At 45.3% G+C, this 26,072-nt stretch overlaps 1 protein-coding gene across 2 annotated transcripts in view; it reads right to left on the bottom strand.

Annotated features, from left to right (window-relative positions):
- Positions 1–20,447, bottom strand: part of rasa2 (RAS p21 protein activator 2) — a 204,215-nt gene extending 183,768 nt beyond the window's left edge. Inside the window, exons 1-2 of one of the 2 annotated variants that reach the window (XM_038815284.1) lie at positions 20,326–20,447; positions 9,464–9,510 (exon numbers count right to left, since the gene is read on the bottom strand). Coding sequence is in view for 1 of the 2 variants with exons in the window: in XM_038815283.1 (XP_038671211.1) it covers positions 20,326–20,380 (55 nt within the window). In the remaining variant the exon portion in view is untranslated. The remainder of the gene's footprint in view (positions 1–9,463; positions 9,511–20,325) is intronic. The other variant, XM_038815283.1, reaches the window with a different exon arrangement.
- Between the last annotated feature and the right edge of the window lie 5,625 nt (positions 20,448–26,072).

Genomic DNA, 26,072 nt, shown 5'->3' on the forward strand with positions numbered 1-26,072 from the left:
AGGAAGTCAAGTCCGTTAACAGAATTTCAATGGAGCTGTGCTGTGATCAGGAGCAGAGCTCAGCTGCTCTCTTTCAATGAGCAAAATAAACAAAAAACAATGGCAGCGTACACCAGACAGCTCCATGGACAAATGACTGTTGTTTCAGCAATGCAGATACAAGGATAGACTATTCAACCACACAAGCCTCTTCCACATTTTAATTAGATTAGGGCAGCACGGTGACACAATGGTTAGCACTGCTGCCTCATCACCATTGGCCAAGTTCAAATCCAGCTTTGGGTGGCTGCGTATGTGGAGTTTGCACGTTGTCCCCATATCTGTTTGGGTTTCCTCCTGGTGCTCCAGTTTCCTCAGTCCAAAGATGTGCAGGTTAGGTGAAGTTGCAGGGATAGGGCAAGGGAGTGGGCCTGGATGCGGTGCTCTTTCGGGGAGGAGGGGGTGCAGACTTGATGGCCTGAATGGCATCCTCCTGCACTGTCGGAGTTCTGTGGACATGGTCAATCTGTTCCTCAGCTCCATTCATCATCATTTTCTGCATATCCTTTGACATCCTTACCAAACAAAATTGAGTCTTAAAAATTTGTGGGGGAAGAAAGTTACACATTTCCTTTGTCTAAAAATGCTTCCCATTTCAATCCTAATTATTCTAGCTCTAATTTTATGAATTGGATTGGATTTGTTCATTGTCACGTGTACCGAGGTACAGTGAAAAATATTTTTCTGCGAGCAGCTCAACAGATCATTAAGTACATGGGAAGAAAAGGGAATAAAAGAAAATAAATAGGGCAACACAAGGTATACAATGTGCCCTAGCCTTACACTGGTCCCATCATAAGAGTTTCCGTTGAAATGAATGGTCCTGCCTGCAACTCCAGTTAATTAACTCCACTGGATAAAACACATCTAATGCTGTTAATCTAAAATCAAAAATAGCGTAAATATCCAGAAGATTCATCAACACCTCCAAAGAGAAAACTGTTTAATGTTTCGGAGCGACCTCCCAAAACTGGATACTAAAGACAATCAAACCCCTTCATTTAAAAAAAAGGATGCAGTGATCAGTGTTGACTTCTGTCACGGCAATTGCAATTTTTGAATGCAGAATGGGAGTGAAAACTGATGGATAGCATATAAAGATCACAGTGGAGTGGTCAAAAGAGGTGAATTAACAAGTTGTTTGGTAAAGTACCAGAGGAAGATGAGCCACAAGTCAAAGTGAGGAGTCAATGAGGATGTGCCGGACTGTACAGGCCACAGCATCACAATCTCCTAATCTATTCTTATCTCCTCTCTTGCCACATACAATATTCAACCTTATTCTTGCATCACGATAATGCTCTTTCCACGCATTTTCAGTACGAATTTTCACCTCTTGCCACACTTAATCTGAAGTCTTGCCACATTTCTAAATCAATAGGAGAATGGAAAAGAGAAGGCTGAGGGGTAACCAAACCAAGTTATTTAAAGTTATGGAAGGTTTTGATGGAGCGGATACAGAAAGAATATTTTCTTTTGTGGGGAAGTGCATATTTATCAGTACAAGATATTTACCAAGAAATCAGAAATTCAGAAGACGCTTCTTTATTGCGACAGTGACAAGGATGTTGAACTTGTTGCTACAGGAAGTAGTTGAAATTAAATGAAAATCGCTTATTGTCACAAGTAGGCTTCAAATGAAGTTACTGTGAAAAGTCCCTAGTCGCCACATTCTGGCACCTGTTCGGGGAGGCTGGTACGGGAATTGAACTGTGCTGCTGGCCTGCCTTGGTCTGCTTTCAAAGCCAGCAATTTATCACTGTGCTAAACCAGCCCTTGAAGTAAATGGTGTAGTTGCATTCAAAGGGAGGCTAGATAAGAATACAGAGGTGAAGGGAATTAAGAGTTATGCTGAATGAGTTCTAGATTGAAGGATGGGTGGAGGCCCGAGTGGATCAGAATGACTATCAACTGGTCAGGCAAACAATGCGTTTCTGTGCGATATAGCCCTATGCAATTTCATGGCCTCCAGTGCATTGAGTTGGTCCCTCCCATGATACAATATATCAACTAATTAATGTCAATTCTTCAGAATCCTTCATCGCATTCAATGAAGATTACTCTTCTGAGAAATAGCCAGGTTTTCATCCAGATCTTCTGATACCGTTTTAGAAAAAAGCATGGGGCGTGTTGTGTGTCATCACTGACATAGTGGGGCCTGATGGAGCCGGCAAGCCTGGCCCCAGAAATCAGGGTGCTACTTTTAAATGGCACTCCAATCTCGAAACCATTCCCCACTCACGCAATAGTCTGGTCATTCCCCCACAACACCACCTCAAAATCGCAGGCATCTGGGTGGCCCAACCCAAACCCCCCCCCCCCCCCCCCCCCCCCCCACCCCCCACCCCGTCGCCCCCAATGGGACTCCCGAGAGTCACCATACTCGGCCATGTGAAATCTTTACACCTCCGAGGTTCCCGCATGGACAGCAAAACTCGCTTTCGTTTTGAGACCAGTAGTGATTCCCACCAACATTGGGAGAACCTAACCCTCACCGGGCGTGAACCTAATTATGTCATCAATGGGGGAGGATTTTGCCACCTCATATTCCGTTATTCCTTCATGCAAGATTTAGCAGCCATAAAGGGATTTACGGTCACAACAAACAGGCCCAGAAAAGCCGCAGTCATTATTTGCCCATCGTTTATACTCAACTAAGCCTCCTTACACATGCATGCCCATTCTCCAGCTCATCAATAGCAAAAGTACATATTATTCATTATACTTTTCCCCAGTTAATGATCATAGAAGCACTATAAAAATTTAATTGGCACAATGTGTTTCTATTCGCTAGCGGGGCATAGGCATTGGTGGCTGGGCCAGCATTTATTGCCCATCCTTAATTTCCCTCGAGAGGCAGTTAAGAGTCTTTGTATATGGGCTGTGGGTCTGGAGTCACATGTAGGCCAGACCAGGAGACGCAAATTTCCTTCACTAAAGGACATGAGTGAACCAGATGGGTTTTTACAACAATCGACAATGGTTTAATGGTCATCATTAGACTTTTATTTCCAGATTTTCATTGAATTCAAATTTCACCATCTGCAGTGGGGACCCGGGTCCAGTCACAATACCATTATGTCACCGCCTCTCCATAGTAGTACTATTTGGACAAGTCACCCAGGCAGCTTAAATAACAAGTCTGTCAACTCAGACAAACAAATAGGTAATCAGGCAAATGAGATAGAAGGATAAAAATTAAATGAACCAAAATATTTGAAAATACAGGGTTAAAAAAAATGAAATGTGTTGCAACTCGTCATAGGAGAAGTTACCAAGTTCGTTTTCACACTAGGTTGTGAACACTGGGTAAATGAAAGTGAATTTGTTTCGTTTTTAAAAAGATTTTGATATACAAATATGGCTTAAGGTAGCTTAAGTACATCTCACACTGACTACAAACTGAATAATTAGCATTTGGTGACAAACAATTTCATACAATGACAAAACAATATTGATGTCACAACCAGAAGAAATGAGGGACAAGTCATGCATTAATCCATGGGCAAAGTCAAAGGAGATAAATGGCAATGAAACCAAAAACCGTCAGTATATGGCAATTTTTCTTAAAAACTTGCATTTATATCGATTTTATGTCAAGGTGTTCCAAAGCACTTCACAGATAATTAATTTGTTTTGACATATAGTTTCTGTTATCATGCAAATAAACTTGGCAGTCAATTTCCAGACAAGATGATCTCACAAATTGTAACTGAGGTAGATGTTGAGTAACCTTTTTGGGAATACTGGTTGAGGGATAAATATTGATCAGGACATGTATCCTATTCTTTTTCAATGCTTTGGGCCGTCATATCAACCTGAACAAGCAAACGGAGCTTCATATTAACTCATCTAAAAAAAAAATAGCATCCCTGAATTGTTGGCCTCAACTACATTTTTGCTCTGAATGCAGAACCTTCTAACTCAATGGGAGGCCATTCAGTCCAGCATTTCTGTGCCAGCTTTCTACAACAGCAACTCTGCTATTCCCATCGACCCTTTCTCTGTAGCCATGTTAATCTTTTCGGCTAATAATTCAGTTGCCTCTTAAAAGCCACAACTGAATCTGCCTCCATCACATTCTCAGGCAGCGTGTTCCAGATCCTAACCACTGTCAGTATAAATCTGTTTTGATAGTGTCATTTTTGGTTCTTATATCGGCATCCTCAATGGGAATTTTGAACACCTCCATCAATGGTACAGGGCGGCGCGTTAGCACTGTTGTTTTGACAGCACCAGGGTCCCGCGTTCGATTCCCACTTGGGTCACGGTCTGTGTGGAGTCTGCACGTTCTCCCAGTGTCTGCGTGGGTTTCCCCCGGGCGCTCCAGTTTCCTCCCACAAGTCCTGAAAGACGTGCTTGTTAGGTGAATTGGACATTCTAAATTCTCCCTCAGTGTACCCGAACAGGCCCCGGAATGTGGCTACCTGGGGATTTTCACAGTAACTTCATTGCAGTGTTAATGTAAGCCTACTTGTGACAGGAATAAAGATTATATTAAAAAAAACTCCTCCAGGGCAGCAGAGTGGCATAGTGGCTAGCACTGCTGTCTCACGGTGCCGAGGTCCCAGGTTCGGTCCATGTGGAGTTTGCACATTCTCCCCTTGTTTGTGTGGGTTTCACCCCCACAACCCAAAGATGTGCAGGGTAGGTGGATAAACAATGCTACATTGCCCTTAATTGGATAAAATGAATAGGGTACTCTAAATTATTTTATTTTAAATAAAAAACACCTCTCAACCTTCTCTTCTCTAAGGAAAACAGCTTCCCCATACCATCCATGTAACTGAAGTCCCACATCCATTTACAAACATTCTTATGCATCTTGTGGTGCTAAATATTGGACACAATATTCTAGTTGAGGCCAAACCAGTATTTCATAAAAGCTCAACATAACTTCCTTACTTTTGTACTCTATGCCTATTTATAAAGCCCCAGATGGCTTATGCCTTTTTAACACTTTTTCAAGCTGACCTGTCACCTCCAACAATTTGAGTACATATATACACATCTGCTCCTGTACCCTCTTTAGATTTGTGCCCTTTACCACAATTGGAACACAGTAGCTTACATTGCCACTGTGTTCTGCCCAACAGGTATCACTTCACATTTCTCTGCATTAAATTTAAACTGCCACGTGTCCCCTCATCCCACCAGCCTATGTCCTCAAAATCTATCACTATCCTCTCAGAGTTCACAATGCTATGATTTTGTGTCATCTACAAATTTTGAAATCGTGCCCTGGACACCCAAAATTAAGATCATTAACATACATCAGGAAAAGCAGCTGTCCTAATACCAATTCCTCAGAGGCAAGTGTGCTGATGCAGGCAACAATGCAGAAATTTGAACTTTAATCCAAATTTCTTTGGTTCAGCTTAGTCTCTTCAAAATTGCCATAATGCTTTCTATAAATCATATCTGCGCATTGTTGATATTTTTAAAAATATTGTAGCTTGGATAAAGAAATTAATTTCACACAAGACTGTAGTTCACATCACAGTGCTTACCAAATTTTATGTAGTTTGTAAATGGTTAGAAGTATTGATCTATTCCAATCAAAGTGATGGAAGGTGTCCTCGACAGAGCTGTCTATAGCGGTATTAACTCATTCATAGCCTGCTAACTGACGCCCATTATAGCCTTGGTCCAAACATTGACAAAAAAACTGAATTCAGGAGGCAAAGGGAGTTAGAAATTTCCATGTCATAAACAGTCATATGTTTTGCAATCCTCCAGGTGAAATTAATGGTCATGGCATACCAGTAAATTTTGGTTTGGAGAGGTTCAGCTCGATAAGCTGATGCTGTCGCACGGTGTGTGGTAGGAAGCTCATCATACTGTGTGGCAAGATTGCAGCTGGATTAACTTCCTATAAAGGCTGTACAAATTTGGTAAACTTCAAATACTAAAGCATCACACAAGGCCTTGTCCAAAATATTGAGCCAAGAGTGATATTTCTTGACAAATGCCACCCAATAGTAAATTTATTTTTAAAATTTTCCCGATATGCATTGGTTCCAGGATTCGACTATTTACCCAGAAAGTTTAGAGCCACAACAGCCTCAATTATTTAATACATCATTCCTGCTCTCATCATAAAGATATTAACTATCTGCATAAGATTATAATGTTTTTGAAGATAGTGTTTTTGAAGACTAAATAGTGTTCAAATGCTTCCACACAAGGGGGGACAAAGATTAGGAGACGGCAGATAAACAAAAGATAACATGTAACAAGTACAATGAACAAGATTAAAAAGGACAACTACATTAACAATGGTAAATCAGGGCAGCAGGATGGTGCAGTGGTTAGCACTGCTGCTTCACAGCACCGAGGTCCCAAATTCAATCCCGGTCCTGGGTCACTGTCCATGTGGAGTTTGCACATTCTCCCCATGTTTGTGTGGGTTTCACCCCCACAACCAAAAGAACTGCAGGATAGGTGGATTGGCCGCGCTAAATTGCCCCTTCATTGGAAAAAATGAATTGGGTACTCTAAATTTAAAAAAAAACAATAGTAAATCAGACTTCGCGTGGTAGCTATGTGGTGAGCAGTCGCATACATAGTGGCTACCGCCAGGGAACATCTGTTTTCGCCCAGCTTGTGGGTGATTAGGAAGGAATTTTACTAGATCGATGGGATAAGGTCCCCACATCGAAGAAATACCCAACAAATATAACACAAGACTGCAGTCGGGCAAGGAGGTGACGTTGGACTCGGAAGCTCCTCAAATCTCGTCGGTGGAGAAATTGGCAGAGGTAGGATTGCCACCCCCTCCTAAATTCAACTGGGCTCATTGGTCGCTAAGGCAGGAACGCCGGTCTGGAGAACCACCAAGGGCGATCATCAGGTTTCACAAGTACGAAGATAAGGAATGGGTCCCGAGGTGGGCGAAGGACCATTGAGACGCTAGATGGGAGGGCCAAGCCATCAGGATATATCAGTGCTTGGCAGTGGAGCTGGCTAGGAGTGCGGCGTTCAACAAGGCCAAGTTGTACAAAAGTAATGTGCGATTTGGTGTGGTGTACCAGTCCCATCTTCGAGTGACCATTAAAGAGAGAGATTATTACTTTTGATGCGCTGGAAGAAGAGTTTGTAAAGAAACACGAATTAGGGGCAAATTAATATATGAATTGTTAGGGACATTTGTATCCCAATGGCAGGACTGCTGTTTTATAGGTGAGGGGACGTGGTTATGGGGAATTGCTGGGGGTTGTGTTTTTCTAGACAAGTATTTAGTTTGTATTTTGGGGGTTGTTAGTAGGATGGGTGTTGTTTTTCTTTTTCCCTCTACCTTTTTGTATTAAAATTGTATGTGGGCAGGGAGGCGGGTTGTTGGTATGATTAAGTTTCTGGTTTTACCCTGTGCCTGCCGCTAGCTGTGAATTTAGAACAGGAGCGGAGGAGTGAGGCTATCTGCAGCTCATTACTTTAGGGTTTTTCTTTTATGTAATGAGCTTAAGATTTTTGTTCTGGCTTTGTTTGCAGTGGGTGGGGGGTAGGATAGGTGCCTTTGTCCTCCTTTTGGTTGTTTATTGGGCTGTGGCTTGGCTGGGAGGGGTAAACTGCTGATGGTGACGGTTTATTTTTCTTTGTTCTGGTTTTATGCAGGGGTTGGTGGCCATCTTGGCAGGGCCTGGTACCGACATTCGCTGAGTGTCAGCTAAATTACCCCACTCAGTGGGTACAGCCGACTCCGGGCGGGAGGGGTAGAAAATCCCCTAAGATAACGTGGAATGCAAGGGGGCCCGTGGAAATTTATGTATCCGAGGGATAAGGAGTTTTCTTTTTTCCTCATGTCCCTCGGGTCTACTCCCAGATTAACTTCTGTATGGTGGGTATGTCTCTTCCTGGGGTGAAAGGGACGGGGTAACTGCAGATTGTTTTCTTGGATCGTGTGCCGCACTTTGTGGATCTAATGTTGGAGCCACGTCCCATGGGGAGATTGAATACAGCATTGCTGGCAGACAAGGAACCTCGTGAGAGTATGTCCTCCGCCATTGGGAAATACATGGAGTTCAATAGGAACAAGGCGGTTTTGTTGTGGGAAGCGTTGATGCCGTTTGTTGGCCCTGGGGGTGGGGGTAATATCTAACAGGGCACATAAGGGTAAATCTGTTCTGGTGAAAAGGCAGAGGCTGGTGCATTCTATTCTCACGGTGGACTGCCAGTACTCTACTGCCCCAACACCAGAGTTTCTGGCAAGTAAGATGAAACTGCAGATGGACTTTGACCGGCTCTTGATGGGCAAGGCAGTGAACCAGCTGCGGCACTCGAGGGGGAGCTTCTACGAATACAAGGAGAAGGCCAATCGTCTTTTGCCGCACCAGCAAAATGTCTCTTTCTCCCTCACAGATACTATTCATGAAAAGTAGCTGAGCTGCAAAATAGGCAGTAACTTACAGTGGAAACAATGGGAATGAGAAAAATAAACAGACAGCATCAATGAACAGGACTGCCGCTCTCAGAAAGTTTTAAAATAATACAAGGGTGAGCCGACCTTCAATGCCACTCTGAACTCAAACAAAATCTTTTGCCCTACAAAGGAATTCCTTTTCCCAAACTTCAGAGGAGCGAGATGAAAAGAGTCAGCTGATAGTACCAACATTGAAGCCTGCAGGAGCTAGCAACCTTACACTGAGGAACAGAGGGAATGTAGTCTTCTGGTCCTATGACTACAGATTTAATTTCAACACTGTCAACCCTCCACAGTGGGTTGTCCCTTCTGCCAGCCTCAGTGGGAAGACAAGACATTTTCAAGCATGTCTCTCTCGGCTACATGGATTGCAATCCCAAATGCTGCTGCTATTTCCTTCCCCACCCCCACACCCTGAACACAACCTGCTAGGGCAACTGTAGATTTTCAGATATCGTGCCTCCCCTCATCTACTTTAATCTCTGATGAAGTTGGTCTACATCAGTCTCTCATCTTCTGGTCAAACTATTTTCTTGCTTTTATCACAGCTTTCTTCATATCTAAATTGCTAAAGCTGATCCGCATTAAATTGTGTCAGCGATATTAGCAAAATTGAGAGATGCAGTCATCTCTTGCAAATTTTATCCCACAACTAACAATTAAAAAATAATTTTTGTTAAGTATTTTGCAGTTGAAGTGTTGAAGGCCACTATCCTCATTAACAAGCATTTAGAAAACAATTTGTGTTTGAAAAGCTGCGCAACAGTTGTCGGCTAAAATACAGTGATATGACATATATATTTACACACACACACACAACTTGCAATTAGATGGTATATTTAATGTAGTAAAAGATCCCAAGAGCCTTACAGGAGAAGGTACAGAAACTAAATTTAAGGACAGATGACCAAAACCTTGGTCAAAGAGGTTGATCTCAAGGAACATCTTAAAGGAAAGCTAGAGATGGACACAGTTAGGGAGAGAATGTCAGAGCCTAGCACTTACAATGGTGGACTGATTGAAATAGAGGTTGCAGAAGAGCCCAGAGATTTCTGAAAAAAAAGGAAAACACTTGTATTTATATAATGCCTTTCATGACCATTGGACATTCCAAAACACTTTACTGCCAATAAAGTGCTTTTGAAGTGTAGTCACTGCTGCAACATTGGAAACATGGCAGCCAATTCACATATAGCAAACTCCCACAAAAGGCAATGTGATCATGACCGGATAGTCTGTTTACATGATGTTGATTGAGGGGTAAATATTGGCCAGGACATCAAGATAACTCCTCTGCTCTTCTTCAAATAATGCCATGGGTTTTTTTGATATCCACTTGGGAGGACAAACAGGGTCTCGCCCAAAAAACAGCAGCTCCTAGAGTACAGCACTCCCTCAATACCGCAACAGAGGGTCAAGCCCTGCAATGTGACTTCAACCCACAAACTTCTACCTCAGAGTCAACAGTGCTACAAACTGAGCCATGGCTGAACACTCAGGGTTGTAGGGCTAGAGGAAAGATGAGGAGGAGGCCACAGAGGAATGTGAAGGGTGGAAATTTTAAAATGGAAGAGTTGACACAAATTTAAAGCATCCAATTCATTTTTTTCCAAATAAGGGGCAATTTTGTGTGATCAATCACCTACCCTGCACACCTTTGGGTCGTGGGGGTGAGACCCATGCAGACACGGGGAGAATGTGCAAACTCCACACGGACAGTAACCCGAGACCGGGATCGAACCCGGGTCCTCGGGGGCGTGAGGCAGCAGTGCAAACCACTGCACCACTGTGCCACCCTCACCTGGAGTTAATATAGGCCAATGAGCACATGGGAGACTGGTGAACTGGACTTGGTGCAGGCTGGGATACAGGTACTTTTAGACAAGCTAAAGTTCACTCAAGCTGGAAGATGACATGTCAACCAGTAAAGTCTAGAGGCAACAAAGGCCTTTAATGAGGGTTTCAGAAGATGATCAGCTGAAGTTGGAATGAAGTCAGGTGGTGGTGGAAATGGAAAAGCTATGTGGTTAGAAACTCATTTGTTTTCAAACATAACATCAAAGTCATGAACAGTCTGGCTCAGTTTCAGGTCGGTTGGTAGGGAGTGGAATGGAGTTTGTGTTGGAGTCCAAAGGGAATAGCTTTGGTCTTCCCAATATATGGCGCAGGAGACTTCTGTTCAATTTTTGGATAATAAGAAGTATTACAACACCAGGTTAAAGTCCAACATGTTTGTTTCAAACACTAGCTTTCGGAGCACTGCTCCTTCCTCAGGTGAATTTTTGGATGTCAGACAAGCACTGGGCCAATCTTGTTATTTGAGTAGTTGAGAAGTAGTGGTGAGGTAGGGCTGTGTGTTGTTATCAGAGCACATGAAACCAGAAGGTTTTTTTGAACGATATCACTGAAGGGCAGCATGTAGCTAAGAAATACAAGGGGCAACAAGGATAAATCCTTGGGGACTACAGTGGGAGTGGGAAAAGAAGCCATTTATAGGTGGTTTTCTGGTCACAATTGAATAGATAAGCATGAAACCAGGCGAAGGCAGCCCCACTCAGCTGGATTCCAGTTGTAGGGGAAACTGGAAAACCCAATTTAAAGGAGGTGGTAATAGTGCAGGTTATCAATGTGGTGGATGGCAACCAGAAAATAAAAGTGAGGGAGAGAATAGGTGAATAGGGAAATTTAAAACAAACTGTAACAAACATAATGAGCTAACGGAGCAAATAGAAACAAAAGGTTATGCCTTGGTGGGGATTACTGAAATGTGGTTACAGGATGATCAGATCTTAGAATTATATAGCCAAGAGTACGCAGTATTTCGGAAGATAGGGTGAAAGGAAAAAGCGGTGGCGTAGCCCTGCTGGTGAGGAAAGGGATCAGTGCTAAAATGAGAAATGACTTGAGCACTAGAGATCAAAATGTGGAATCGGTCTGGGTAGAAATAAGAAATAACAAAAGGAAGAAGTCCTTGGCAAGAGTAATCTACAGGTCCCCAAACAGTAGTTCTACAGTGGGGCACAGTATAAACCAGGAAATACTGGGGCTTGCAAGAAAGATATGGGTAATTTTAATATGCTCATAGACTGGAAGAATCAAATTGGCAAGGGTAGCCTGGAGGCAGTTAATTGAATATATTTGAGATTGTTTCCTGGAACAGGATGTTGGAGAACCAACCAAGGAGGAGGTTACTCTTGATTTATTACTCTGTAATGAGGGGGGATTAATTAATGACCTCATAGTTAAGGATCCACTAGGTAGTAGTGACCATAGAATGGTTGAATTCAATATTTAGTTTGGGGGCGAGACAGCGGAGTCCCATACTAGTTTTCTGAAATTAAACAAAGGAAATTACATAGGCATGGAGGGCAGATTTGGCCCGAGTAGACTGGGCAGGACTGTAGGACAGCTGATGAGTAGTGGCAGTTGTTTAAGGAGATACTCAATTCCTCACAACAGTGAGGAATAAAAATGGTGAGAGGGTAAAAAAAACATCCGTGGCTAAACAAGGAGGTCAAGGACATTATAAAGACAAACACTAAGGCATACTACAGTATATTGCAAAGGCCAGTGGCAGGCTGGAAGATTGGGAAACTTTCAAACATAAAGAGGGATGCTAAAAAAGTAATATAAAGAGACAAGGTAAATTACAAGAAAAAACTAGCGCAGAATATCAAAGAGGACGGCAAAAGCTTCTGCAGGTACATAAAAGGGAAGAGAGTCGCTAAGGTGAATGTTGGTCCCTTGGAAGATGAAACTGGTGAGTTAATAGTGGGGAACACAGAAATGGCAATGATTCTAAATCAATACTTTGCCTCAGTTTTCACGGTGGAGGACATCAGTACCATTCCTATAGGAATGGGCAATTCTGAGGTAATAGAAAGGGTGGAACTGGGAACAATCAACATCAATAGGGAAACTGTAATCCACAAACTCTTGGGATTGAGGGCAGACAAGTCCCCAGGGCCTGATGGTCTACATCCTAGGGTGGTAAAGGAAGTGGCAGAAGAGATAGTGGATCTATTGGTTATAATATTCCAAAATTCCCTGGACACGTGAAAAATGCTACCCTATCGCTCTTATTCAAAGAGAGGCAGAATGTGGGTAATTACAGACCAGTTAGTTTAACATCTCTGGTTGGAAAATTGTTAGAATCAATTATCAAGGATGTAACATCAGGACATTTGGAAAGCCAAAGCGCTTTCAGAGATGCTTCAGAGACAGCATGGTTTTTTGAAGGGCAAATTTGACTAATTTGCTATAGTTCTTCAAAATGTAACAAGCAAAGTGGATAATGGGGATATGTAGCTGTAGTATATCTGGACTTCTGGAAGGCATTTGATAAGGTGCTACACAGAAGGTTAATTCACAAGGTGAGATTACATGGGATATGGGGTAACTTATTAACTTGGCTAGAAGACTGGCTGACGGACAGGAGACAGAGTCCGGATAAATGGGTCTTTTTCTGGATGGCAAGATGTAACTAGTGGGGTGCCACAGGGTTCGGTCCTTGCGCCCTAGCTATTTACAATCTATATTAACGACTTGGATACAGGGATAGAAGATTCTATAGCCAAAGTCACGGATGACAAAAATAGGTGGGACAGTAAGTTGCAATGAGGAAATAAGAACCGTACAAATGGATATAGATAGGTTAGAAGAGTGAGCCAAAATGTGGGCAGTTGGCATTCAACGTGGACAAGTGCGAGGTCATGCATTTTGAACGAAAAAATGGAAAGGCAACTTATTATCTAAATGGGGAGAGACTTTGAGGTGCTCTGATGCAGAGGGATCTAGATGTCCTTGTGCACGAGTCAGAAGATGAGCATGCAGGTGCAGCAACTAAGGAAAGCAAATGGAATGTTGGCATTTATAGCAAAATGAATTGAGATAAAACTATACAAGATCACACCTGTAGCTTTGTGCACAGTTTTGGTTCCCTTATTTGAGGAAAGATGTAGTAGCATTGGAGGCAGTTCAGAGGAGGTTCAACTAGATTGATTCCAGAGATGAGGCGTTTGTCATAAGAGGAGAGATTGAACAGTTTAGGCTTAAACCCTCTAGAGTTTAGAAGAATGAGGGGAGATCAAATTACATATTAGATCAAGGTATACAAGATGCTAAAACGTATGGATAAAGTAGACTTGGAGCTGATGCTTCCTCTTGTGGGGCATTTTAAAATGAGATTGTAATCATAGAATAAGAGGTAGCAAATTTAACACAGATTTGAGGAGAAACTATTCTGCCAAAGGGTTGCGAATCTGTGGAATTCGCTACCTCAGATTGCAGTGGATGCATGGACAGTGAGTAAATTTCAGGGGGAGTTAGGCAATTTTAAAATCGGTAATGGGTTGAAGCATTATGGAGAACTGGCAGCACAGTGGAGTTGAGGCCATGATGGGATCAGGCTCGGGAGGCTACTCCTGCTCCTAGATCATGTGTTCTCGGAAGAAACTGCTCTGGCTGATTTTGCAGTCCAGCTCTTGGTCTGAGGCTTTTTAGGCAACAGATGAGGAACATATTAGCCATAATAGAATGGCGGAGCAGACTCGATGGGCCAAATGGCCTAATTCTGCTGTTATGAACTCAAGGAGGATAATCAACCATATAAAAGGCTGCAGACTCATTACGCTGAAGGGGATGGTTTACCACAATCAGTCATAAAATATAATTTATGGCTTAAATGAGGGCCACAGTACTGTCACAATTGTGACGGGAAAGATTTTTTAAAAATTCATAAACTGGATTATTTTAGTTAGAACAGTACAGCACAGAACAGGCCCTTCGGCCCTCGATGTTGTGCCGAGCCATGATCACCCTACTCAAACCCACGTAACCACCCTATACCCGTAACCCAATAACCCCCCCTTAACCTTACTTTATTAGGACACTACGGGCAATTTAGCATGGCCAATCCACCCAACCGGCACATCTTTGGACTGTGGGAGGAAACCGGAGCACCCGGAGGAAACCCACGCACACACGGGGAGGACGTGCAGACTCCGCACAGACAGTGACCCAGCCGGGAATCGAACCTGGGACCCTGGAGCTGTGAAGCATTTATGCTAACCACCATGCTACAGTGCTGCCCTTTTTGTATACTTTTTCAAAAAAAGGCTGAGCTAACAACGTGTCTCTGGTTGGTCACCGAATATCTTGTAGCAGTTTCAAAATAACAATGGCCACAGGACAACAAGCCTGTTCCAGCCAACTTTGAGCAAAGGAAATCCTTCAGATCTTAATCTCCCATAATGGTGTTAATGGCCAAAGCATTAGCAGTCCTGACACAGCGGTTTTGAGAAAGCACCAGTTAGTCAACCTGACACCAGCGTCTCCAAAAACGAAAGGAATCTAATTCTAATTAAACATCAAGATTCCAGTCATCCTGTGTCCAACATTGAGCAAGTGTCACATGACCTCCCCGAAGCTGCATTGTGATACTGTCTGCTGGAATGGAATTCCAGCTGTTACTGTTTTTGACCTCCAACATGAAAAGAACACCAGCCTGTACTGTATCATCAAGCTGGTGGCAGCAAAAGACCTCGGACCCTCATTAAACTGCCAACTGCTGGAACCTTGGAGCTCGTGCCTCCAAACTACCCCATTTGCCATTTCAACTCATCAGCCTGCCCTCACGTCCACATAACCATCCTTGGCCTGCTGCAATGTTCCAGTGAAGCCCAGCTCAAAGTAGAGGAACAGCATCTTATCTTCCAATTAGGTATGTTACAGCCTTCTGGACTTTTTCAATTTCTTTTCATTTCTTCCAGTGATCTGTTGTTCCCTCACCATTGTTCCCCTCCCCCCACTCCGCTTGGACCAACTGTTCCTAGTTGCTCTTTGATACACTGCTCACCTTTGTTCACACATTCTAATCTCTTTATATGCCACTGTCAGCATCCTTCTTCGCCTTAATTAACCTTATTTACATTCCTTTTGTCTTCTCTCCTCGACATCTTTGTCAATCTCCACCTATCGCTGTCTCCTATCCAGCCCCACTGCTCCACACACCTCACCCACCTTTACAGTATAAATATGGACCCCGTTTCCTGTTCTCTCTAGCTTAGGTAAAGATTTCTCCACTCGAAATGTTAGCTTCCTTTTCTCTCCACTGTAAATTCTACGATTATATCCACAGATGATGTCAGACCTGCTGAGATTGTCCAGTATTTTCTGTTTTTGTTTCAGATTCCAGCATTCTCAGTAATTTGCTTTTAACTCATTCTACGTGTCTTCTCCAATTGTGGAAATGTCGCTCTGGGAAAAGGGGAAAAGAGTATTTTACAACCAGTCAACCTCCCCTCGGATGGAAACGTCAGCTGACTTCTGATTCTGGACATATACTTGTATTTTGTTGTGGACGTACCAGGAATCCTCTACCCATATCCTCAATTTACTCTGGGAGTGTAAAAAGGGGTGGGGGTTGCAAAATCCCTCTCGCATGTGTGGGTGTAAAAATAAACCAACCCTTTTAATTTCATCTTACCTTGAGTTGCTGTTCAAATGATTAATAGAGGACTGGAACATTTCCAAATTTGAGGGTTGGAGAAAATACACCATTTATAAAGGGGGAAATCAGGATTTTAAAAACCGTTCTGTTTACAGACAGCGAGAGATTGGGGAAATCAAGGCAGTTTAAATTGACCACCCTCCTGTCCATGACAGCCATGACAGGGTAGAAATCTGATTCCAAGGATTTAGATGTAGAGTTCCTTGAAAGTTGGGAACAAATTTGAGAGGTGAGAACATGTTCAAGGACTTGGGAGAGGAAAGGGAGGTTGGAGTTGGGGTGGTGGTTTGAAAGGACAGAGGAGTCATGGTTTTCTTTTCCACGAGTGATAATGGCATATTTGAAGGGACCATGGGGGATACTACCCGAGGAGAGGGAACCAGTAACAGTATTAGCTAACATGGGGAACACAGAAGACATGCTGAATGGTCAGCAGTTTGGTGGATTTCAGGTATGATGAGTTCAGAGAGGATACAAGGAGAGCTAGGAGAGAAAGAAGAGTTCAGATCTACAGCAGGGTTGGCCTTTAAGGGGCATTTGGCCCAGTAAGCCAAGACAAGCGAATACTCAAAGGCAGTTTTTTTATAATTCCAATTAAGAGGCAATTTAGCATGGCCAATTCACCTACTCTGTACACCTTTGGGTTGTGGGAGCGGGACCCACGCAGACACTGGGAGAATGTGCAAACTGCACACAGACAGTGACCCGGGACCAGGATCGAAGCCGGGTCCTCAGCGCTGTGAGGCAGCAGTGTTAACAACTGCGCCACCCCACAAAGGCAGTTATAATGATAGGCCTCAATTTAGTGGCAAAGAAATCCATGAGCTCCTCATATTTGTTTGATATGAGGGTGCAGAAGGCAGGAAAGAGGGAGTCGAGAAGACCTTATTCTTTGTAATGGGATGGAGAGGCATGGGATTATCTTTGCATTCGAGATTATTCTAAAATAATAAGCAGTTTTGGCAGACGAGAGCAGGACCAGTATTTTACATGGTCCTGCCAGTGAATGGTTAAACCAGTTATCTAACATAACGTTCAAGTCTGCATTGCTTGGAACTAAGAATTACATGTAGAGTGAAAAATAAGCTTTTCTATGAAGACAGTACTTCCTTATTTAATGTAAAGACCACAGTAAACGACCTTCCTTGCAATAAAAGCATTATAAACCACAGAAACCCAAAATCACCATCCAACAGCAAGCCCCTATGTCACCTATCAGAATTTATATCAGAATTCATTCTATATTGGTATGAAATAGGACTCCAAATAAGCACACATTGTTGTCTAAGAACTACCCCAAAGGCCATATTATTAATACTAAAGAATTCACAAGTCATAAGCAACATAGTAAAATGCTCATTTTAAAGGTCATGTCACCAGATATCATCCTTCTAGATGAACTATATAGTACGTTTAATATAACAAAGCATCCCATGACATTTCACATTACAAAGCAGAATTAAACACTGAACTACATGAGGCAATGTTAGGATGGATGGATGGTCAAAGGTTTCAGAGAATTAAGGAGCATTTTAAAGGAAGAAAGAGTGTGTTGTGGTGGTATTCTGCAATAATGGAACAATTAGGATAATAATATAATCTATATTATTGTCACAAGTAGGCTTACATTAACACTGCAATGAAGTTACTGTGAAAATCCCCTCGTCGCCACACTCAGGCAGCACCTATCCGGCTACACAGAGGGAGAACTCAGAATGTCCAATTCACGTAACAAGCACGTCTTTCGGGACTTGTGGGAGGAAACCAGAGCACAAGGAGGAAACCCACGCAGACACAGAGAACGCGCAGACTCTGCACAGACAGCGACCCAAGCCAGCAATCAAACTCATGTCCCTGAAAAACGGCCCGAGTGAGTGACACAGTTCAAGGGGCAATTAGGGATAGGCAATAAATGCTGGCCTTGACAGCGACATTCACATCTCATGAAAATAAAATTAAGCACATTTAAAATAAAATTAGGCACCCGAGTTTTGGAGCTTAAGATGATGAGCATCGGAATACTGGCAACCAGCGAGGAGTGCACTAGAATTGTCAAGTTGGCAGTTAAGGCCAAATGAGGGTTTCAGCAGGGGATGAGGGGAGACAGAGGCGAAGTCAGACAATGTTGGAGGTGGAAATAAGCAGTCTTAGCAATGGCATGAAAATGTGGTCAGAAGCTCAATGCGGGGTCAAAAATGATAACAAGGTTCTCAACAGTCTGAGTTAGTCGCCACCATTTCCCAGGAATAGAGTCAGCTGCCAAATGCTTGTATTGAAACTGAAGTCAATGGCTTGCGTTTTCCAAATATTTAAGCAGAGGAAATTGTTCTTGATACAGTAACGGACTTTTAAAAATGATTACATGTCATTGTGGGTATCACTGGCAAGGTCAGCATTTGTTGTCCACGTAGCCATGTCCAACGAGTATTAGCTTCGCCTCTGGATTAATAGTCCAGTGACTCTTCTACTACACCACATAATACGTCCAATAAGAAATCTGATAATTTAGCAACAGGGGAGCTGACAAAGCTGGTGGTGAGGTACAGCTAAGCATCATTGACATACATGTAAAAATTCATTTTGGATGGTGTCCTCAAGGAATAGCACTTAAATGAGAAATAGGAAGGGGCCGGGGATAGAAAAGAGTTTGGGAGCATGAAAAGTCATTGCAACTAAGTTGCTGGCTACAATGAGATAACATATCAAAAGTATTTCCACACAGAAGTACAATCAGAATCCACCATTCTTAATTTATGAGGTATTGAAAATCGCTTATTGTCACAAGTAGGCTTCAAATGAAGTTACTGTGAAAAGTCCCTAGTCGCCACATTTCGGCACCTGTTTGGGGAGACTGGTACGGGAAATGAACCGTGCTGCTGGCCTGCCTTGGCCTGCTTTGAAAGCCAGAGATTTAGCCCTGTGCTAAACCAGCCCCAATTGAAATTAGCTCTACAGCAAGAAATGAAATGAAAATCGCTTATTGTCACAAGTAGGCTTCAAATGAAGTTACTGTGAAAGGCCCCTAGTCGCCACATTCCGGCGCCTGTTCGGGGAGGCTGTTACGGGAAAGGTTCCTTTCGCAAAATCACAACGAGGTGCAAGTTAGATGGATTGGCCATGACATCTGTGTGGAGTTGGAGGGTGTGGTGGGCAGAGGTAGAGTGCACTTCTGGAGAGTCAGTGCACCCGATGGGCCAAATGGCCACACTCTGCACTGTACGAAATCTATGGATTCTAAGTACATGTATCCTACATTTCAGAACGCCGGATTGGAATGGGGGGGGGGGGGGGGGGGGGTTCTGAGGGGAAGGGGGGGTTCTGAGGGGAAGGGGGGGTTCTGAGGGGAAGGGGGGGTTCTGAGGGGAAGGGGGGGTTCTGAGGGGAAGGGGGGGTTCTGAGGGGAAGGGGGGGTTCTGAGGGGAAGGGGGGGTTCTGAGGGGAAGGGGGGGTTCTGAGGGGAAGGGGGGGGTTCTGAGGGGAAGGGGGGGTTCTGAGGGGAAGGGGGGGTTCTGAGGGGGAGGGGGGGTTCTGAGGGGAAGGGGGGGTTCTGAGGGGAAGGGGGGTTCTGAGGGGAAGGGGGGGTTCTGAGGGAAGGGGGGTTCTGAGGGCAAGGGGGGGTTCTGAGGGCAAGGGGGGGTTCTGAGGGCAAGGGGGGGTTCTGAGGGGAAGGGGGGGTTCTGAGGGCAAGGGGGGGGTTCTGAGGGCAGGGGGGGGTTCTGAGGGCAGGGGGGGGGTTCTGAGGGCAAGGGGGGGGTTCTGAGGGCAAGGGGGGGGTTCTGAGGGCAAGGGGGGGGTTCTGAGGGCAAGGGGGGGTTCTGAGGGCAAGGGGGGGGTTCTGAGGGCAAGGGGGGGGTTCTGAGGGCAAGGGGGGGGTTCTGAGGGCAAGGGGGGGTTCTGAGGGCAAGGGGGGGTTCTGAGGGCAAGGGGGGGGTTCTGAGGGCAAGGGGGGGGGTTCTGAGGGCAAGGGGGGGTTCTGAGGGCAAAGGGGGGTTCTGAGGGGAAGGGGGGGGTTCTGAGGGGAAGGGGGGGTTCTGAGGGGAAGGGGGGTTCTGAGGGGAAGGGGGGGGTTCTGAGGGGAAGGGGGGGTTCTGAGGGGGAGGGGGGGTTCTGAGGGGGAGGGGGGGTTCTGAGGGGAAGGGGGGGTTCTGAGGGGGAAAGGGTGTGTTCGGAAGGGAAGGGGGTTGTGAGGGAGCGGCGGGCAAGAGACGCTGCTGAGCCGGAGCCTCCCAGGCTGCTTTCTCTCTCCCCCAGTGCCTTAGCTCCAGATCCCGGCGCCCGCGGGCAGGGCCAAGACTAACCGGAGGGAGGAGAGCCTATTTGAATGAGCCGGAGGAAATAGAAACTAACGTGGACTCACAAATTTTGCCCCTCAGGCTCTGTAAAATGCGAACCGCTTTATCGTCTTCCGCCATGACTCGCCGCCAACCTTCGCCTACTGTACATCTTGCATCCTTCACATCCGTCGACGGGCACTCGATAGGGGAGGGGCGGGGGCGGGACAGTTGGGAGGGGGCGGGGCCGCGGCGCGCGCGACTGCACGTTCGTTCCCTCCCCCTGGGGGCGGGGCAAACTGCCGGCCACCGCGCGTGCGTACAACAACCCCGTCAGCTCGAGCTGAGAGGAGCTGTCGCTTTCAAAGCGGATCGCAACCCGTCAGACCAAAATTGCTCCACAGTACTCCCGGTGTGACCTTATCAATACTCTGAATAACTGAAGTAAGGCTTCTTCTCTTCCAGCCTCTTTGAAAAAAAATAAGCCCTACCATTTATTCACACACGATGAAGGAGCTGAGCTTCGAAAGCTAGTGATTGCAAACAAACCTGTTGGACTTTAACCTGAGGTTATAAGGCTTCTTACTGTGCTCACCCCAGTCCAACTCCAGGGGATGCATAGAACAGGAAACACCGTTGACAACAGTGGGATCTTCAGGCCAATGGTGAGCTTCCTCCGCCGCCACAAAACTCACCGTGCATGGTGGGGGCACGGGGGGGGGTGAAAATCCCCCTTTTTTATTATTCTTACCAAAGTGGATAACTTCACACTTTCCATATTGTATTCTATCTGTCGTGTTCTTGCCCATTCACCCAGCCTGTCTGCACCCTCTACAACTTCTGTGCGCCTTCCTCATCATTTATTTTCACCTATTTATACCGCTGGCAATCCTGGGTACATAACACTCAGCCCAGACAAAACAAAACATGCAGTTCTGCCTAATAGCAAATTGCCCCTCATCGATAAGCCAAACATTGCTTGTTTCTGGAAATTGTTCCAAGATGTAGCCAGCAGATGTGGGCAAGATAACCTTTTTGTGAAATAAGTGCCAAATATAGCTTCATGCCAAAAAATAAGTTTTTAGTCTTCCCAAGTGATAACAATTAGGATACATTGGATGACCTTTTTTGCCTGTTTTTATTGGAAACAGTTCAACCAAGAATATGCATCCTAAAGAACAAACATAACTTTTTGTCTTTTGAGTGAAAAATTACATTGGATGTTGGCATCAACAAAATGAAATATTCTAGTTTGATTTATTAGGAGTGGCGAGTAATATCTTGCTATAAATTATATTTCTAGAACAACTTTGAAACAAATATTGGCTGAGTTTTGAGAACAGCCAGCTGATTGTGCCATATATTAGGTGAGTAACTAACAAAGAGGCAGCACAGTGGTTAGCACGGCTGCATCACATCGCCAGGGACCTGGGTTCAATTCCAATTTCTGTGTAGAGTTTGCACATTCTCCCCATGTCTGTGTGCGTTTCCTCCAGGTTCCGGTTTCCTCTCACAATCCAAAGATGTGCGGGTTAGGCGAATTGGCCATATTAAATTGCTCTTAGTGTCCAACAGGTTAGGAAGGGTTACTGGGTTACCGGGTTGGGGTGGAGGCATCAGGTGCTATTTCCAAGGGCCAGTGTAGACTCGATGGGCTGAATGGCCTCCTTCTCTACTGAAAATTCTATGATTTTATGGTGCACTACTGCATCGACTAAATTTCTGACAGGAAAGAAATTATGCAAGAATGTAACTTTCAAAGATAGGAAAAGTTTTGGATGGATCGAGATGATGATTCTTTGAAGATGTTATCAGTTGAAAGCGTTGATGGAACACATAATGATATAGTTTATTAGTACTCTCAGAAAACCTTCAAAAGGGTTCCATGTGAGCTACTATTGATAAAATTGAGAATCATGAGAATTTAAGATGGAGCATAAGACTGAATCAGAAGTTGGATAAAAGAAATATTAAGAAAGTAATCGCGATAGGTGGCATACCAGGCAGAAGGAATGTGCTGGGTAGACAACTGCAGGGTTTAGTCCTTGCATTCCTGTTGACCTTATGACAAAATAGAAGGTATTGTGGAGTAGAGGTTATGTTATTGGACTAGTAATCCAGAAGGCTGGAATACTAATCCAGTATAAATGATCCACCCCCACCTGAACAGGCATCGTAGTTTGGCGACTAGAGGATTTTCACAGTAACTTCATGTAGTGTTAATGTAAGCCTCCTTGTGACACTAATAAAGATTGTTATTATTATTTTTAAAAAGCTAGTATCAGTAAAAGTGAGTTTAACCAGTTGTTAATTAGAAGTGAGTGGGTTTCTGACTCCTCCTAACCTGATTCAAGTGCATCCCAAAAGTGTCAGGACACTATATCAAAAGAGTTGCTTGGTCGTACAGAGCTTGAGTATTGTTCAAAAAAGAGACATACTGTTGAAGCTGTTTGTCTTGCACTCTTCAGGACCAGATGCAAGAATACCAAATCTCAAAGGGAACAACTGTAGAATCCAACAGAAGAGATGCAGGAACACACCGTAGGATAGGAATGAACAAAGGCTTAGTCCGATATACACAAAATCACAAAGCTACACCGCCTCCCCTCGAAGGGCCACACTCCCTGACCTGCACCAAGGTCAGGGTTTTTATACTCAGAAGTCGGAGTGATGCAGCCGGTAAAAGTGCCAGCAATGGAAGTGGCTGGATGACTCCATTGGGCGGCCTATGCCCATGTCGGACTCGGTGTTGAAATTTACTGAGGAGGCATCAAGCATCTCAGCATCCTGGGACTCGACAGGCGGAGGTGACGGTGATCGGTCTGGTGATCCGGATGGCATTCTGGGTGACAGAGATCATGGGTGGATCCGGACTAACGGGTCCTGAGCATGTTCTGGAGGTTCTTGCGTATAGCGGTGGCTGAGGTGGGGTCTGGCTTCATGAGCCTGTGCACGGACCGATTAGGAAACCGGACCAGTTGCCCAGAGCAACACGCCCGGTATCCATGTGGCGCTGGTGTCAAAATTACGAACGTACACTACGTCTCCTGGCTTGAAGTTGTGCAGCTGCATGCACCGACCAGTGTCCGTCACAGAGTGGTCCTGTGGCTGGCGGATCTGAGCACCTGCGTCCGGAATGACGAAACTGAGGCGAGTCCTGAGCCGACTCCCCATCAGTAACTCCACCGGTGCCACTCCCATGGTGACATGAGAGGTTGTCCAGTAACTGAAAAGGAAATGCATTTCCCAAAATCCGGTGGCCAGTCTCTTCATGGCCCTTTTGAATGTTTGGACTCCCCTTTCAGTCAACCCGTTTGAGGCCGGTTGATGCAGGGCAGTTCAGATGTGTCGAATTCCATTCAAAGCCACAAACGACTCAAACTTCCTGCTGGTGAATGCAACGCCATTATCGGACACCAACACTTCAGATCTGCCATGGGTACTGAATATGTGTTTCAGTCTGTTCATGGTCGCCATTGTGGTCATGGTCTGCATCTTATGGACTTCGAACCACTTTGAGTGGGCATCCACCATGATGAGGAATGTTGTCCTCTGGAATGGGCAGACAGTCTAGGTGGACGTGGGACCTGGGTTTTCTAGGCCACTCCCAAGGGTGCATCAGAGCAGCAGGTGGGGCCTTCTAGGATCTTCCTGGCAAGGGCCACAGCGCTGGGTCATCTTCTTGCTATCCAAGTCTATCCTGGGCCTCTAAACATAGATGCGGGCAAGCATCTTGGAAACCCACAGGTGTCCGTTGTGGAAGTCTTGTAGAAAATGCGCATGACCGCGTTTCGGGACGACCACCTATGTCCCCCACAACAAAACGCTGTTCTCCACGCTCAGCTCCAGGAATTTTGTCGTATAGGCCTGCAGGTCGTTGGGCAGGGCATTGCGTTGCTGCACGTACTGGAGCATGTGTCAGACCCGGGATAACTGCACCTAGTGGAGAGGGGCAAATGGCTCAACACGTCGGCATGTGGGATCTGCATGCCCGGGCAGTGTTCCAGTGAATACTCGTACGCCACTAGGAGTAAAGCCCACCACTGGATCCTGGCAGACATGATTGGGGGAATCACTCGATCCTCTTTGAACAGCCCAAGCAGAGGCTTGTGGTCTGTATAGACCATGAATGCGTGGCCGTAAACGTACTGGTGGAACCACCTCACATCAGATACGACAGCCAGGCCCTCTTTTTTGATTTGGGCATAGTTCCGCTCAGTGTCGACCCATCGGGCATCCCATGTGCGAGAATTGCCCCCATGCCAAAAGGGAAAGCATCGCACGTTAAGAGAAGTGGTTTTCCTGAATCAAAATGTCAACAGCTTCTCAGATGATAACCACCGCTTGACCTCTTGGAACGGCTTCTGGTGCGGGTGGCCCCATTTCCACTGGTGTCCTTTCTTCAACAATTGGTTTAGCTAGTGGCCTAAGCAGCGTGGCTAGGTTGGGGATGAATTTCCCATAGTAATTTACGAGACTAAGAAGGAGCGGAGCTTGGTCGGACCTTAAGGGGTGGGAGCCTGCCGGATGGCCCGCACTTTCATAGAATCCCTACAGTGCAGAAGGAGGCCATTCAGCCCGTCAAAACTGCATTGACCCTCTGAAAGAGCACCCTAACCTAGGCCCAATCTCCCACCCTATCTTTGTAACCCCACCTAGGGAAATTTAGCATATCCAATCCATCTAACCTGTACATCTTTGGGAGAAAACCGGAGAACCCAGAGGAAACCCACGCAGACACGGGAAGAGTGTGCAAGCTCCACACAGACAGTTGAACCCAGGTCCCTCATGCTGTGAGGCAGCAGTGCTAACCACTGTGCCACCATGCCGCCCCCTTTGTCTTCCATGGGTGAAGGCTGTGTCTGTCTACCCGGTACCCTAAATAGGCGACCTCAGGGGCGTTTAAAATGCACTTCTCTCTGCAGAGACAGACACCGGCCTGTTCAAAATGCCAGAGGACTTTGGCCAGGTTCTGCAAATGTTCTTTGTCCAAAGTCCTGGTGTTGAGTACGTCATTGAGGTACGCAGTCACCTTGGGTAGGCCCCATAGGATGTTTTCCATCATGTTGGAAAATCGCACAGACGAACAAAACCCCGAATGCAGCCGGGTGTTTTTGCACAACCCTCTGTAAGTGTTAACTGTGACAAAGCCCCGAGAGTCTGGATCTAGGACCAGCTTGGCTCATATCGAGTTTTGTGAACGTTGTTCCCTGACTGAGTTTGGTGTACAAGTTCTCGCTGCCGGGGACTGGGTAATGGTCAAGGTGAGAAGCCTGGTTCACTGTCACATTGTAGTCCACACACAGCTATACGGACTTGTCAGATTTTATCCACTGGCCCAAACAGTGAAATGGATGGGGCGGATGATGTCCAAGCGCTCCAAGCGATCCAGTTCTGTGCCGACCTTGGGCCGTAGTGGGCCTGCACGGAAATAACATGGTTGTGCATTTTCATCCACACTGATTTTGATCACTGCTCCTTTTATCATGCCAAGGCCTTCCGCAAAGACACCAGGAAATTTTGCCAGCACTCCTTCCGGGCCGTGGGGTTACATGCAGGCCCGTTGCCAATCCAATTTAAACTGGCACAGCCAATCCCGGCCCACTAAGCTGGGTCCTCCACTGTGGACTACTACCAAAGCTAAATATGCCGATTGGTCCCCACATGCTACGGTCACATGGGTGGTGCCCTCATATTGCCAAAGGCTCTCCAGTGTATGTAGCCAATCGGGCATCCGTGTCCCGAAGGTCCATAGTCTGCAGACCGTTCCAGATTATGGCAAATATTCGACGGCTGATCACTGAGACTGCTGCTCCGGTATTGAGCTCCATTT

Source organism: Scyliorhinus canicula, chromosome 13 (genome assembly GCF_902713615.1).
Source record: "Scyliorhinus canicula chromosome 13, sScyCan1.1, whole genome shotgun sequence".
NCBI classification, from domain to species: Eukaryota; Metazoa; Chordata; class Chondrichthyes; order Carcharhiniformes; family Scyliorhinidae; genus Scyliorhinus; species Scyliorhinus canicula.